At 38.6% G+C, this 18142-nt stretch overlaps 1 protein-coding gene across 2 annotated transcripts in view; it reads right to left on the bottom strand.

The window, feature by feature from the left end:
- Window positions 1–18142, bottom strand: part of LOC126292056 (RAC serine/threonine-protein kinase) — a 512592-nt gene that overhangs the window by 29313 nt on the left and 465137 nt on the right. For both annotated transcript variants that reach the window (XM_049985860.1, XM_049985861.1), the window contains 3 exons: window positions 6068–6272; window positions 3934–4131; window positions 3388–3579 (listed from right to left, as the gene is read on the bottom strand). In XM_049985860.1, the coding sequence (XP_049841817.1) occupies window positions 3388–3579; window positions 3934–4131; window positions 6068–6272 (595 nt within the window). The remainder of the gene's footprint in view (window positions 1–3387; window positions 3580–3933; window positions 4132–6067; window positions 6273–18142) is intronic.

Below are 18142 nucleotides of genomic sequence, written 5' to 3'. Positions count from 1 at the left end.
AAGCACTAAGAGAGCTTACATTACACCATAAAAGAAACAGGTCATCAGAGAATACTTCAAAGAGCATCGGAATTTCGTAAACCATTCTAAAATGCATAATTCAGCTTGAGTGCAAATTGGCTTTTTCCAGATTCACAATGAAGTAGGTCCCATCTGATATTAAGCTTTTCAGTGTGGTTTTTGGGATGTAAATTTTCTTAGAGTACCAGTACTCTACAATCTCATTTTTGGTTCTTTATTATGGCATAATGCCATATATGACTGAAGATGATAACGTGCACTTGAAATTCAGCGAACAGTTGGAACTTGCCAATAGTGTAGAATGAAACACTTCGTTTCAAATAAAATGATTGCCTCAGCAGAAAGATTAATAAAGCCAAATTTCTTACCAAACTTGCAAAAATAACTTCACTGTTCTGCAAGGCGATTAATGCTTGACTGCTACTAACTTGGAAATAAAATAAAATCAGAAAACTGAAATTAATAATATATTTTTGCCCTGCATAATCATGTGATTGTATTTTAAATCACTTGCTAGCTCCCGGCCACAGAAATCCGTTTTGTTTTCATTTGACGTGGGAGCTGTACACGAAGAGAAGCAGTGAAATCACTTAACGTAAACACGGGTCACGTGGAGGTTAACAACCCCCCCCCCTCCCCCACCACTACTACAACTCAGACAACTCTGTGCAAGCGTGAATCTGGCAGCTAGGGCACACGACAAAAATTTTTCTCGTTTGCATCTGGCTGCTTGCTCCTACTACCGATACAGCTAACAGCCAAACTTCAAGTAGCGGGAGAAGGTACTGCTTATACGCGAGTCAAATGCGCATGAGCAACAGACTGCTGGCAATTGGTCAAACAAACCTAATGTTAACATTTGTGACGTCATGCTCATAGCAAGCAGTTTATTGTTACGAAGAATTACAGTCTGCGCCCTACGGCCTTTGACATATTTTTGCTATTTGCAGCCGCTGGTGCGTGCATGGTTTTTTGTTGTTGTAAGTTGCACATTTCCTTTGCCAGTAAAGTTTTATTTTTTCCCTCTCGTTTATATTTTATTGCTGCAGTATCCTCCTCCAGTAGCAGGATACAATAACATTCTTTGCTGGAGAATCAATTCTGCAATCAAAATTACAAAAATTTAACTGAAAGCTAAAACAAAAAATTCCCGTAATTCTGAAAAATTCCCGTGTTTTTCCCGGTTTTCTCCCGGATGAAAATATTCCCGGGTCATATACACCCTGAAGACAATCTGTAACCAGGGACTGAAAAGAATAAACAGGATGTAAAGTTTGTGTGTGCTAATTCGCATATTTCCAAGTGACCTATTGTATGTAATTATCGATTATTTCCACGTGCGGACAAATTTGCAGGCCCTTTATATGCAATACACAAACACTAATCCTCAGTGGATCTTCAGTACGACTGGACAGTATTGGTTACACATGACTGGCACCTTATAATCCAACCACATGCCACAAAACAGTGGGTTGCAGGTTACCTCCCTGTCATTGCACTTGCAACGCAAGCACAGCCCGTTTTGCCTCGACAGACACTGCAGTACTGGGGGTTACCACATCTGCTGGATACAGCACGGACGGCCTCTATAGCATGCTGCCTACCAGTCCACTGGTTAGTGTAATTCCTGGCTCAACCTCACCACCGCACTTTGGAAACGCAGCGAGTATATTCCTCAGAGTGTAGTGCATGCCATTAGAATCTAGGACACAGAGTGCAACAAGAGTGTTTTTGTTCAAGAAATACTGAGTGCTCAACTTTCACCTTCAAGAACTTTTATTGTATTAGTGAAAAATCTTTCACCAGGTCAGGACAATATTTATGTGGCCTTCGCTCTGAAGCTGTTTCAGTTGCTCAACATTACTGTGTAATTTCTGTTGTAATAAAGTGGGTGCATCACCTACAATGGGATACTACAATATTAGCAAACATACATAACTGTTAAAATTAACCGACAATGTTCTGTGAAATTCATTTAAGAACTAATTCAAATTCTTTTTCGGCCTACAAATGAACACCGATACAAGGACGTCTACTGAGCACAAAAGAGGGTCAGTAATCTTATACACCATTATACTCTAGTTTTTACTATAGTGTATTCTCTGCAATCTGTTTTCAGGATGCGAAAGTGTCTGCAGTATTTTTCCAGAGTACAGATAAAATTTCATTGCCACACGTTGTTCAGTTACACCCACCATTAAAGTGGAGTGTAGGAAGGGGGGAGTGTGAGGGGGGAAAGGCCAGGGACCCACAAAACATTTGTGGCAAAAAATTCTCTTACTGTAATGACTGAATCATGGATATCCTCCAGAAAAGAAGAAAAATCATTCAAGTATGAGTTTTAGCAGTAAGCCTTGTAAACATAGAAACATACAGTGCAAGCCACATTCATTGGTCCATTAGCAGGTCATATGCATTGAAAAACCAATGATTTTGTGCTCAATGACTGCAAATTGGAGACAAAAAGTTATATTGTTATATACTACCTCGAAGCCAATTGCCCCAAATGACATATACGGGGGCCCTCAACAAATCAAGCAAGGCGAAGTTCCAGAACAAGAAGAGTTCTAGCAAGCAGAAGAATTCCAGATCAAGGAGCCTTGGATGACCAATGGCCTACAGCAAGTACTATGTGAGTGAACATAAACTCAATCAAGCTTGTACTTTTACAAAGGTTTTGCAAAGCTTACCTGGACATACCTGCAGGCTAGGGCTACTGGTTTCATTCATTCATTCATTCATTCGTCTACACGAACCTAAGTCTGTGTATCACTTTCACTGTGATGTGTACTTCAACCTGATGGTTCAATTAGAATAACAGAATCCACTACTTTCATGTGGTCTGTAGTACCATACATTATTGTACATTCCTGCACCTCAACAAAGTTCCAAGCTGGGGTGGAAATTTGTTGTGGTATCTGATTGGGGATTCTCGTAAGCCTCATGTATGTTTTACACTTACTGAAGTTATAAACTAGTTCCGTGCCCCTCTGCACATTCATTGCAAACACTTTAAATACAAACAAAAAGCAGACCAATAAGCCAAACCAGAGTCTCATTTCCATATAACCACCATATCTACATCTCCTTAGCCTAACATCATGTGTCCCTTTCGATCTGAGCATGAGCTTCTGAGTATGTTGTGACCCTTGTCCAGTTATGACAACAGACAGACAAAACCTTCCTGGACATTGCCAAGGGCAGATCTAACCTCTCAAAAAGTTGCACAATACACCCCTGGTGAGAAAAATGTGTACCCCAGAGGCTCCACCCAATGCAGCACTACTCTGGAAACTTTTGGGTACACACTCACAAACACATATATTCAGCTAGCCACAGAGAAGTGCAAGTCTAACTGTTTAGTACCTTAAGATCCCTGTAGATGATGCCCTCTTCATGCAGGTATCCAAGTGCCGAGATGATCTCTGCCCCATAGAAGCGTGTCCGTTCTTCACTAAATATTCTCTCTCTCGATAAATGGAAGAAGAGTTCTCCACCATTCACATACTCCATTACAAAACACAACCGGTCAGCTGTCTGAAATGAATACTTCAGCGACTGAAACACAAGATATAGTCCATTGTAAAAACTTTGTCCACATACAATGGTAAATGACAATTCTGCATGAGGAAATATACTAGCTCCACCATACATCAGTATTCAGTTGTTAATAAAAATCCATAAGAAGCAAGGCAAATAATACTCAATGAGTGACAAGCAAAAATGGTGCAACACATCAGCCAAGGACTGCTGTATGCAGAGAACTATGCCAGAAAACAAAACATTCTAACGATATGTTCCACCTAGCTGGCATTATTATAACATCAAATGTCAACTTTACAGTAAATTTCGGTATTTGGACACAATTTAGTAATATTAACAGTTGAGTTTTAAATGTCAATTAATACTCACAATGAGAAACGGATGGCTTGTGGTCCGCAGTACTCTGTTCTCCGTCAGAGTATGTGCCACTTCATCCTTTTGGATGATAACCTCCTTCTTCAGAATCTTTATTGCATAAAGGTGTGCAGTAGCCTTTTCTCGGCATAAGATTACTTTGCCAAATGTCCCCTTTCCAAGGACTTTAAGGAACTCAAAATTCTCTAGTGTCTGTGGAGAGATAAATAGAAATTTAGAATAAAATTCTGTTAGGCTATATACAATGTATATTTAAAGCCTTATTAAACAAGAAGTAAAACAAGAGGAATGAAATTAAAAAAACCACTCTCTCAATCAAAATGATAGCTGTTAACAATGGGTAACAGCTCATTCATACCAACAGTACTGTTAAGAATAAATTATAAATCGAGCTAAAACAGTAGTGTATCAAGTAAGTGTCCCAAGCAGTTTCTATAAAATATGTCTATTACCCTCTTCTTTGGCAGACTGTCTACCAAAACAGCCAATATTCTGAAAACAACAAAATACAGTAAACCTTCACTAACTTTCGCTATAATTCGGACTGACTTTTCACTGCAAATTGAAATGCTGCCCTACTGTATGAGACATTATTTGTGCCACGTGATATAGAATGTTGAAAACATTCCCTTCCTTCCAGTTCACTTCAACCATGGCCAACAAGGAGTTACCTATGTATCACACAACAAAATCTAAATGTGGATTAAGAGTTTTAACTTATGAGACATGTACTTTCAACACCAAAATGAAGCCACAAACTTCACAAAAGCCACATGGCTGAAACATACCATCTTCAGACCATGTCTTGTTCAGCAGCACACAAGATGAAAACTATGCTATACCCTGGCTACCTACGTTCCTGTACTCTCTTACTCTCCCAAAAGCAGCACTTTACTGCCTCCCCCACCCCTACCCTCTTATCCCTTCCCCTCCAGTCGGCAATTCGACACCACCTCTATATAAAAAACAATATGTACTGCAATATCGTATTTATCTGTCGACACCGGGCAAGCAACTTTCAAGTAAAATATCTCCGCTGTACAGAAATATATACAGAGGATGTATAACTACAGATTGTAAATACGTGTTTGCAACATATGGAAGTTCATGTCTGGCCATGAGTTGTGCTCAGGTATTCAAATGGGAAGGCAACAGCTCGTGATAAGCAGGAAATCTGGGTTCGAGTCCCAATCCAGCACAAATTTTCATTATCATTATTCCATTATCCAGCTGATGGTTGTTCATATTTGGAACTGTGAATGCATTTCCTGTATTTCATGTTCTCCTCTATATGGCGGATAGTAATATTTCCTTTTGATAATACTGTCATTATTCCATCCCAGATTTTCCACTGTTTGATTTCATTTACACAAGCTTGATGCATGGGTGCTATTAAATTTTTAAAGTGTTGACACCTCATAGGTTCCTTTGGAAGTTTTATAATATTATTATAAGTATTTTTCTGTCAGACAAAAACAGCCAACTTGTAGAAATGGGATGAGTGGAAAAATGCTATTTAAAAATTGTTTAAATTGATAATTTATGATTACCTATGAACATACATTATAGTGAAGCAATAGTCATCCATACTGATTACTTGATTGATATGTTTATGTTAAAGACAGGTACCTGCACACATTCTCTCTGTGTCAGAAAATTTACTGTGATCCTTTTAAATGTAGAAAATGAGACCTTTCATCTCAACTGTGTGAAGTCAGTTGATAAAAGGCAAAGAACTTAAAAATTAGAGGACTGAGCACTGTTCTTGTGGATAAAGTGGACCATACCTGTACCAAACTTATTATGTGAAACAAGCACATAACAACTGATCATCATTATATAATGTAAATGTCTGTAATGTAAAGCTGAAAACACCTGAAAAAGAGCCGAATATTGGCTTAACTAGCCTAGGAATATCTGTCGCAAAACTGGATTCAGTTTCTTGGCATAGTCAGTATGCAGCACAGAAACATAAATCGGACTCACCAACACATTAAAAACTAAAGTAGATATTGGGTGTCATGGCCTTTATAGATTGACATGGAATGCACTGGCCCATTTTTATATTACTGTAGTTCTCAAATGATCCCTACAAGCTTCAAATATTTTTAAAATTCTGAATACATACCACTTTCTTCTTTCCGGAAGATTTGCTATTCGAGGTGCCTTGTACAGAAAACTTGGCACCGAGTTCATTAAGAGCTGCAGACGAGCCATTGTCAAAGCTGTCACCGAAGGACGCACTCCGATCCAGGTCAGATGCGGGCATGTCCACATCCTCCGATCCAGCAAGGCGGTCCGCTACGTAACGGATCGCAGCAACCCATTCTTCCCTGGAAATTATAAACTTTTACTGATCTTCTCAAATACTAGTCATCTAATAATCCTAGTCCAAATTTTTCTTTGTGTACTGTAACTCACCAAAAATTTACTTTTTTTCAATCAAGATGGCAAGAGGTACTATGGCTAAGTACATCACAATTTTTTAACAAAATAAATAATAATAAAAATTAGTAGTGATTTTTCAGATCTCTATTTGTATCCACTAGATAAAGTGCAGAAAAGGGATCACAAGCAACAAACACTATGGAAGCAGATTAACAATTGTCAGACACATTTACTGCATAAAGGAGGTTTATTTATAATGAAGATAGTTCTATATGGATTAACACATTGAATTTGCAGGACCCAAAATTTAAATAATTTACTGCAGTAGTCTTTAGTCCGAAGGCTTGGTTTGATTCATCTCTCCCACTACAATTTTTATCACACACACTTCCTTCAATTACCAAATTAACTATTTCTTGATGCCTCAGGATACATACTATAAACAATTTCCCTTTTTTTGAGTCAAGTTGTGGTGTAACTTTTCTACCCAGTTTGTTTCACTCCCTCTGTATCAGTTACATGATCTTCCCATATAAACTGTAGTAATCTTCTGTAGCACAACACTTCACCTCAGAAACTTCTATTGCCTTCTTATGTGTTAGATCCACTTCCATACACTCCATGCAATTACTTTCTGGAAAAAATTCCTAATACTTTATTTCATATTTGACTGTACTGTATCTACTTTTTTCAGAAACTCTGTTCTTAGTATTGCCTGTCTGTATTTTATATACTACCTATCTCTGCCGTTCTCAGTTGTTTTGCTGCCCGAATAATGAAACTTGTGTATTACAACCAGCATTTTAATTTCTATTCTATTTCTCCCACATCACCTGATGTACCTACTTCAACTACACTCCAATACTCTTTTTTCACTGGCTTTATGTGCATTTGAACTAAATTATGCTTTGTAGTCATTACGATTCTACTTTTTTTTTTATGGAAGTGTAAATGTTATTTAACTGTATTTCTTATATTGCAAGATAAAATTTAAAACAGTCTCTCTCCCAATCAAGTTGTCTTACAAAATCAATTGCTGTCCAGGGTGGTTTTAATTTCACCCTGAGGAAAAAAGAAGCAAAACACACCCACAATTAACTCAACTATATTTAATCATGAAAATTTAAGTAACATACAAAATGTTAGTTAGTTAGCCTTACACAAATTAAAGAGAGACATCATATATATTGAAGGCAACTACCTAGTTACTATCGCAATAATTTATTTCATTATTTCTGTATTTTAACTTTTCTTGCAATATAAGACTGACAGTTAAATAACATTTGCACCTCCAGAAAGGAAAAAAAAAAAAAATATGCAGAATTGTAATGACTCTAAAGTATAATTTAGTCCAAATGCAGAAATTTATAGACCTTCACTAATTTATCAGGTTTTGTCTTTCCTAAATTATTTCTTAATTATGTCCAAACACACGTGTAGGGAGAAAAGATTCTCTCAATGGGTGCAGTGCTGACACAAAGCAAGAAATGAATAAAGACATAATAAGACTGGGTTAGTTTTTTGAATATATTACTCATAGGAATTTAAATTTCACTACGTAATCATCAATATTGAGGGGGGAAAATCACCCAGTTTTTTTAAATATCTCCCTTAACACTAGCTTGTTTTCAAAATTTATGTTACACATTTTTATGGAGCTGTATTGGCACCTGTAACTTGTTTAGCTGTTGGTATATAAAGATGGTTTGACAAATCTGGTAAATTACCATGAAAGACTGAAACATTTTTGTTGCCCCTTCATTGGGGGCAAATGTATTATTCCAAGGATCATATAAAGAATTTCAGCAATGTACAGCAGACAGTTCATTATTCACAGCCATCTGAATTGGTCAGTGTGTCAACAGCAATTGAAAATGGAGAAAACAAAGTTTCATGATTTATTAAAACATTTTCGTTTGGAGGATTGGACTGCCACACATGTCAAGACAGATTGAAGGAAGTTCATGCGACTCTGCACCAGTATTGAAGACCATTTACTTTTGGATTAATCAATTTAAACTTTACTGGAAAGGGAATGAAAATGAAGAGCTCCATGTAACTGAAGTCGCCACAAAGGAAACCACTGACAAAATCCATGACATATAATGAAAGACCGCCAAATAAAAATCAGTGAGATTGCAGAAACTGTAATCATTTAAACTGAGCGAGTACATAATATCCTGCACAGAGAACTGGCTATGAAGAAGCAATGTCAGTGCTGTATTGCCCACAGTCAATCATAAGTGCATCTGGCAGAACATTTCAATACAGTGCCTGACTATGTTTAATCACAATCTGCAATACTTATTGCATGATTTGTGACTGTCAATGAAACCTGGATTATTTGGAAAAAGGTAAAACTATAGCTGGGCCCTGTTATGCTTCAATGTTGGATCATTTTAAAGTCATGTTGGCTGAAAGAAGACCGACATTGACATGCAAAAAAGGATACTGCACCATCCTATACAATAGTGATAGCAATGGCGAAAGTGCATGGGCTTTGAATTGGTTCTCATCCATTCTACCCACCAGACTTAGCCCCAAAGTGACTTTTTTCCCTAACCTGAAATTTTGACTTGCTGGAATGACATTTTCATCAAATGAGGAAGTGATAGTTACAGTCAACGAGTATTTTGCAGGGTTTGACTGAACCCCTTCTTCCGATGGGATGGAAATGCTGGAGGACCCAATGTCCAAGCCATAAAAGGGTGACTGTGTAAAGAAGTAATGCGATTTTTTTACGAAACAAAAACTTTTTGCTTTTTTTACCAGATTTATCCAACAACCTTTGTAGCATGCTGTAGCAATTGTGAATATAGTGTCGATTCGCGTGCGCTGTTGTGCTAATAGTCCGATCACAATTACTTGATACTTGACGTCTGTCACTTGGCACTACAGTGTTGCCACATCAGCTATGGCTCGGTTAAAAGAGACACGCAAACACGGTGGGTCACTTTACTAGTGCTGTTCATGTAATGCGGAACAATGTCGGAAGCTGCTGCCTGCCATCAAGAATGGCGGCAACGTGAGGTGCTCTGCCCACAGCTGATTTCGAGTGACCTCTGGCTGAACTACTACAGATGACGTGTCTTGTAGCCCTGAATATTCACACTCTTGTCCCAACTTAGCCACAACTTCTTGATATGCAATGTATCCGAGAAAACGGAAGTAAGCAACCTGCAGCGACCTACTAATCATGACCCATTTTTGCTCACGGCAATTAAAGCTGACCTGTGCGAGCAATCTCAAGACAGAAAAGATTTCAGTTTCAGCGCTATGAGTGGACTGTTAACTTCTCACTTTTGCCACGCGAACAGACCTGATTGGCATTCATTTGATTGCAGGCGACATTGGTAGTTCACAAACGTAAAAAAATTATAAGAAGAAAAATAAGAGCAAATAAAAAAGTCAAGATAAAAGTGATGCAACAGAAGATTAAAAATTTAAAAAATTCATTGAATCTAATTAACTAAAAACAATATATAAATTTGATAAAGATTTTTAAATAACATTATTACCTGACGAGATTCGAACCCACAACCTTCAGCAAATATGATTCTATCTTTTCCACTGTGCTACATAAGTTATTTGTGTAACACTCTTCCATTTATTTGTGTATAGGCAAAGTTGCAACGATCATTTACTGCCTTCAAGAAGTTCTGTTTTACGCCACGTCGTATGAAGTTTACCTATTTTAGGCCGATATCTGCGATGATGATAACTGCATATGTGAAGCCGAATCGCGTCTTGTGCGAAAAAAAAAAAAAAAAAAAAAAAAAAAAAAAAAAAAAAAAAAAAAAAGTAGTCATTGGGAAATGGTGTGTACAAATGTGCGTATTTAATTACTACCGTTCTGTGTGTATTGTTCTAGGTATGGGTATCCGTGTGATGAAATGCGAAATGTAAGTACTATGCGGACACACCATTGTGGCTGTTTTAGAGTGTGTTTCAAATTAGTTGGCTGACGGGAGAGGGAAGTGACGCCGTTGCCCAGGTAACACCAATGGCGATCCGGCTTTCCCTACCACGACGCGGGTCTGCTGGTGAAACGCCACTGTTGCCAGTCCATGCATGAACGTTCGTCAGCTCTCATTGTGATGTATTTTCTGGCATTGTAGTGTTCTGAAGTTGTCTCAGATATTGTGAACAAATGTTTTGTGTTGGTGTTGCATTAATAACAACAGTGCATCACATCTGAATACAAGATTTTCAATAAAAGTGTCCTCCGAGAACACGTTCATGAGCTGGGAAGATAGCGTCCTGCTGCAAAACATTCTTCGGAATCCAATAGTAACGGACAAAACGCATTACCACTCCGTTCTCATACACAAACGCCAACATACAGGGAAGGAAAGCGGATATTTCGTGGGTGCGAAGAAATGTGCCATGAGATAAAGCTGAACTCGTGTATAAAGCGAAGGTAATCGAACTTTTAGTGCTGTACAAGCCAAAACTTCACGCTACCTGGTCGACGAACTGGCTAACGGTAAAAGGAATAGTTTAACCAGGCTTCCTTCGTATCATGCTCGTTTAAATCCGACAGAGTATATGGACCTATGTGAAATGTAATGTGGCAAAAAACAAGGAATCTACGCTCGGTGAGGTTGAAGTGCTGACCAAAGAAGCCACTGTAATGTTGCACGACCAAGAACGCAGTACAAAAAGACATTGATTCATGAAGGGCTTGACGAGTTCTGACGAATATGTAACTTCTCTTGTTGGCATGTTAAAATCTGCTTCTTATGTCAAAACGGAGCAGAGTTCAGAAATATTCATCTCACCAACAATAATGCAGTTGGAATTGTGACAGAATCCTGAAATGGTGTATTATTATACTAACAACTGAGAGCTACTCAGGTTAATAGTTTATGAAACAGTCCATTCTTAGTATTAAAAAAGCCTGTCATTTCTTCACTTATATTGTCATAAAACCCACAGCAGTTCTCGTTTCACCAGCTATCGATAGCTCTTAATAATTACATTATTTCATTGAAAAAATCTGTAGTAGTTTTAATACCGCAGCGATAGATACCGAAGTTTCGCACACAAACCGTACGGCTAAACACTTTCACCTTTGCGCGCTATCATTTGCCAAAATCTTGTTTGGATATCTCAAACCATTTATGAGATAAGAGAAATTTATTAATATTTTATTCTAGTTTTTTCACTGGCTCACGAGTTCGTCACAAAGCACTTTAAATACATTAAATTTTCTCGAAATTGGAAACAGACAGCGATATCATTACACGATTAAAGAATAACTCAATATATCATTTACATTTAATACGTACCCAGTTTTAACGAAATCACGCGGCAAACAAATTCATAGCGATACCTATTTTTTCACTCCAAACTAATAATTTCTTGCAGCAGTTTACAAAGTGCTATCGAAATACCACAGTAATTATGACCATTAACGAAGTGGTAGCCGGTCCATCATGAAGCTAACGAATTAAACTATAGTAAGTGCGAGATTAAGATTATATTAGCGAATAGTCTCTTTAAAAACATTTGAGAAAGATCGGTCATTGTTGTCATCTGCTGACGCGTACAGCACACGTTGGCAACTACTCTTCCCTCCACTTGCTCCGTACTGAACTAGCAAAAGTCGCAAATTCTTTTAAACGCAAAATAGGTGGGGACAGTTTTGAACTATGGTTAAGTTACAGCTATCTGAACTACACTGCCAGCTGCAGCAAACAATTGCACTGTTGTTGTTGTGGTCTTCAGTCCTGAGACTGGTTTGATGCAGCTCTCCATGCTACTCTATCCTGTGCAAGCTTCTTCATATCCCAGCACCTACTGCAACCTACATCCTCCTGAATCTGCTTAGTGTATTCATCTCTTGGTCTCCCTCTACGATTTTTACCCTCCACGCTGCCCTCCAATACTAAATTTGTGATCCCTTGATGCCTCAGAACATGTCCTACCAACCGATCCCTTCTTCTAGTCAAGTTGTGCCACAAACTTTTCTTCTCCCCAATCCTATTCAATACTTCCTCATTAGCTATGTGATCTACCCATCTAATCTTCAGCATTCTTCTTTAGCAACACATTTCGAAAGCTTCTATTCTCTTCTTGTCCAAACTATTTATCGTCCATGTTTCACTTCCATACATGGCTACACTCCATACAAATACTTTCAGAAATGACTTCCTGACAGTTAAATCTATACTCGATGTTAACAAATTCCTCTTCTTCAGAAATGCTTTCGTTGCCATTGCCAGTTTACATTTTATATCCTCTCTACTTCGACCATCATCAGTTATTTTGCTCCCCAAATAGCAAAACTCCTTTACTATTGCACTGGAGCCACCAGCAAATGCCTTAAAAGTGTACTTAAATTTTCTTTGTGTTGTGGACTGTTTGTTTTGTTTTCTTATTTTGAAATGAGTGAAGAGACTAATCCGGCTGCATAAAGGGTGTCGAATGCGACTCTCACCACAACAATACGAATCAGCGATCCCTATAACCATTATGTCAGCTCTGCTTTCGTGCAAGCACAGAACTAGGACTAGGATGGCAGCACTTCGATAGGGAGGGGGTGCTAGTTACCCCCCCCCCCTCCCCCACTGGTTCTGCTGCAGAAGACGGCCATCCAAACAAACGTATTACTCCAAAATCGATTCTGGAAATCACCAATTTTATACTTCCTCAATCTATTTTCTCTCCCACGTAAAGACTCAACCGATTTTGAAACGTGACTGAGCTGTCAGGTTACGTTTTGTTTTCAAAATATTCAGATGTGGACGGAGTGACCTGAAGTGCAGTGAAGGAGAAGAAGAAATATTAGACCGAGCATGAACCTGTTTACCTCTAATATTTAAGCGAGGAGAAATAGCGGCTGTATTGACTAAACCAGAAATTGGAACAGCTGCTTTCTAGACGTCATATTTAACTGGGTTAGCAAACCACTTCAGAGCCTTACATGTAAACATGACAGCGAAAAACCGTTCAAGAAATTCTGTTTTCGTCCTTGTGAAGATGTGACGCATATAAATGTAGTTATTCATGCTACACACATATTATGAATTACAATTAATCAAATCTCAGTACGCTACAGTGTGGCTTCAGCTTCTTGGGACTGCAAACACACACACACACACACACACACACACACACACACACACACACGCTTGTGTGTTTTTGACGAAGGCCTTACGGCAGAAGGCTTTATTTGTGAAAGTCTTTTTGTTATGCCTATCTGCGACTCAGTATCTCCCCTGTGTGGTGAGTAGCGACTTTCCTCTTCCTAATATTGTTACCCTACAGTTCTGTGAGACTGAACACAAGAAATATACTGCCTGCGCACTCTCTGTGATCGGTGGAAGTCGGCCGAAATTGTGCCGCTCCCGAATATTTACGGTCGCTGCCAACATTAAATACGTAAAACTATTGTGCGCCGTAACAATTACCAGCTGTTGTGAATAGTGTTGATCCTTATGCGGTGGTGTGCGTCGTGATTGTTAATAATATTTACTAGAGATGGGCAATATGAAACACGTTACTGTTTCGAAACAAATGAAACTACAATTTAATGTTTCGATACGCTGTTTCGAAACAGTGAAACAGTTTGTGTTTTGTAATATAATAAATCTACTCATTTCATCTTCTTGAATGTCTACTGTATACGTATGTCCATATAAACACAAATGAGGTGCGAGAGCTCAAGTAAGCGTACAACATTTTGAATAAAAAAAGGCGTAGAGTGACAGTATTAGACACATACATAAATTTGATGTAGGTATAATTGCAAGCAATCTGTTTGAAGGGCTGGGGAGCATTGTGAATTTATAGCAACGGTTCGAAACACCTTGAAAGACAAATTTTTTCTGTTATATTTTGTTATTTATTCGATTTATTTGGCGTCATTTGTGAATCTATAGTCAATGTGTCTATTATCCACAACGATTCCCTTTGTGTGCATAGATATTAGCAGGATGGGTATATTATCCATACTAACAGAATGTTCGGATCCCAGTAGCATATCCGTAGTTTCTGCAGTTTGCTCCCACCTCAAGTTCCGTTCGTGGTGGTTCTTCTGTCTTCAGCTATGGCTGTCCTCAGCCAATTGAAGTCACACGACACGAAAGCAGTGCATTTGGTGCAGGAAATACGAATCTGTCAATACGCCTAAGTGATAGTTTCATACTTTCTGCAATACGATCAGCGCTCTCGCACCTCATTTGTGTTTATATGGACATACGTATACAGTAGTCATTCAAGATGATAAAATGTTTAGGTTTATTAGATTACAAAACACAAACTGTTTCACTGTTTCGGAACAGTATATCGAAACATTATAGTGTACTGTTTCATTTGTTTCTAAACAGTTACGTGTTTCAGTTTGCCCACCTCTAGCTCGTACCAAAAAAGCCGTAAATGATCTACTGACCTGTGGCGGCGCCGTTTCTCATGCGCCGACGTCAAATTTCCGACGTTGCACCACAACAAAAAGTACAAAAAAGTAAAGTTCAAATCACGCGTTTTGCAGGGATGTTTACAGCGATGTGTCACTGAAAGCTGCAGATTTATTTAATACGTAAGTATAAACACAAAATCACCAAATACGGCCTGTTACCAGAATGAGATTTTCATTCTGCAGCGTAGTGCGCGCTGATATGAAATTTCCTGGCAGATTAAAACTGTGTGCCGGACCGGGAGTCGAACTCGGGACCTTTGCCTTTCGCGGGCAAATGCTCTACCACACAGTTTTAATCTGCCAGGAAATTTCATACGGCCCGTTTGTTGCGCAAACACTGAAATCAAAACGGCAGCTGCTAGCTTTGCTTAATTCAGCCAATCAATGCACAGGACACTGTGTCGTCCCACTAACACGATGATTTAATATTCTTACGAGCTGCACGAATATTATTACTTTTAATCAACCAAAGCTCAGTCATTATGTTTACATGGGGCACCGAAATCTGAAACAACCCGATTTCACAATACCGTTTCTTGTTGGTCATGTAAACACTCCAAAATGGTTACTACTGGTTTTTCGTCTTGAGATTACTGGCTGGGTTGTCAGTTTACGTTTTGTTTTCAAAATAATCGGATAATATGGACGGAGTGACCTGCAGTGCAGTGACGGAGAAGCAGAAATATTAGACTGCGGCTGTATTGACTAAATCAGAAACTGTAACCGCTGCTTTCCAGACGCTATATTTAACTGGGCTAGCAAACCACTTCAGAGCTTTACATGTAAACATGACAGCTAAAAACGGTTCCCGAAATTAGGTTTTCTCCCTTGTGAAGATGTGATGCATATAAATGTGGTTACTCAAGCTGCACACATATTATGAATTACAATTAATCAAATCTCAGTTCCCTACAGTGTGGGTTCAGTTGCCTGAGACTGCAGAAACGCGCGCGCGTGTACAGTTCTATTAGACTGAACACAGGAAATATACTGACTGCGCACTTTTATTTGGCCCCTCTGTGATCGGTGGAAGTCGGCCGACTTCGTGCCGCTCCCGAATATTTACGATCGCTGTCAACATTAAATACGTTACAGCATTGTGCGCCGTAACAATTACCACTGAATATAGTATTGATCCTTATGCGGTGCTGTGCGTAGTAATTGTTATAATATTTACAAAAGTGATGCTGTACCTGATCCTTGTAGCGACTCGCCATCAACTTTGGTGTCACTCTGAAACGCATTAACAGTTCACCTATTACACGTTCATTCCTTTAACCGCGCAGAACACACAGGACATATTTATTTACTTATTCAAACTGTGCAACTAGATCCCAATCCAATCACAGCCTGTGCTGTGACGGAAAGAAGTAGTCAGCTTCCATAACAAATTATATTTGGTGGTTTTGCATTTATACTTGCACTTTATGTAAATCTGCAGTATCGGTTATACATCGCATTAAAGATCTCTCCGAAGTGCGTCATTTTTCGTGCTGCTTGTTGTGCTGAAGTATCGGGAATTCGTTATTCGAGTGCATCCTTCGACGACTTGACTTGGACTGTCAAGAAAGCACTCGAATAAGGAATTCACGATATCAAGACACTGATGGCGCTTATAAACATATATATCTGAAAAGACATAGAAATTGCATATGGGGCCTGAAGATCGCATACTAAAATGTCGAAACTGGCAGTAACAATAAATAACTTCTCATAAACGTACGGCTGTTTGGCGATCTTCCTTGATAAATATTTGACCAGTTGCTGTCCCAGATCAACAATGGATCAACAGAGACCAGAGGTTGTTCAGAATCTATGTTAGCATTATTAGTTTTGCAAACAAAATTATCCGTACCGCAGCCCGAGGTCTAATTCACCTAGGAATCCGATAGTCTGTTTATCAGTTAGCAAGCCAATAAATGAGAAGATTTTTTAATACATTTTGTAAATATTTTTTGCGCCTCCGTTGAAACACCACTACTTTCCCTGTGGTGTGCTTTTTGAAATTCTCATTACGTTTGATGGCCCTAATATCAACAGCACCCCGCTCATATTCCCTCAATGATCACGAAGCTCTGATACTAGAAATATCCTTGACAGTATGATGTCATAGTAATGTAACATTACTGTTCTAAAAAAATGGCCGCACTGTTAGGGTATACAATACTCCCAAATAAACCACTTCAGCATTTACGGCAGCTCTAATCAAAGAAAAACACAATGGCGCAAAGAAAGCTTGAGGCAATACACTTTCAAAGATTAGGCGGGTTACTGCTGAAATAATTGAAATGGTGTGTCATGCACGAGCATGAAACAATTAATACAGAAGTGTCACCCTTCCATCGAAAGATAGAGAATTTTATTCGAACTGAGGCGACTTGAAAACCAAGAAAATTTTGTTCTTCGTGTGTTGATGGTCCGACATTTGATACATTACCCCTATATCCCCTTACCATAAATCAAATTAATACAATACCTATATTCTGAGCAACAAAACACACTATTCATCGTTCTTAATATTTGTTTTTGTGCTCATCTGCCCTAACAACTCAAAATGCCGGCAGTGATTCGTACATTTCGATGCACTGTAATAATAACCATCTTTTGTCTTTTTCTGTGATCATTTTCCACGCAACAACGGCAGCGACAGCAAACATGACAACATCCTTTGTCTACGTAGCATGCGAGAGACTTTAAAGGATGTTGCGAATATTGCTAGAAGACGGCACATTATTTGCAGGAAGCGCAACATGTTTGCAAAGCTTTTGATGTTCTCAGTATTAATGCGCAATCTCACTCCTCGAAGGTCTTTACTATTGCGCATTCGGGAAAAATCGTAAACATTATTGACCATCTATGGGTAGCTTTACATATTTCTGGCTTTTGTCTTCAAATGTCCTAGCCTGAAAGAGCAATACAAAAATGGCTACATCACGATCTTACAGTTATTTGAGTTTCTGACTCTCCACCGTAAAAAGAAGTACATGTCATTAAATTAACATTCAAATTCGGAAAAATCTCAGAAGACACAAATGCGTACTTAGGATAGTCGAACTTTAAAGTAATATTGAGAGTTTCAGTAACAGTTCCTGAACGAATTCACGGTGGCCATCTTGGCCCAGAATAAGACAACCTCTCTCTCAGACATTATGATCAGTACTAACTGTGTTAATTATTAGGCCGCACTAAGCAAAACACGTAAGAAATTGGTGAGCATACGAAATGTACTTTATCTAAGAGACTGGCAGTTTCGAGAAATTCAGCACACTTTTAGCCTACCATGGCCTCCCCCGACCTCTGCCAGAAAGCTATATCGTCCAATATCTACAGCGAGTAGAAAGAAAAACATGAGCAACACCGTTAACATATTAGGATCCTTATTATTAAAACAAA

Source organism: Schistocerca gregaria, chromosome 9 (genome assembly GCF_023897955.1).
Source record: "Schistocerca gregaria isolate iqSchGreg1 chromosome 9, iqSchGreg1.2, whole genome shotgun sequence".
Classification (NCBI taxonomy): Eukaryota; Metazoa; Arthropoda; class Insecta; order Orthoptera; family Acrididae; genus Schistocerca; species Schistocerca gregaria.
This window is presented reverse-complemented; position numbering and strand designations above follow the sequence as displayed.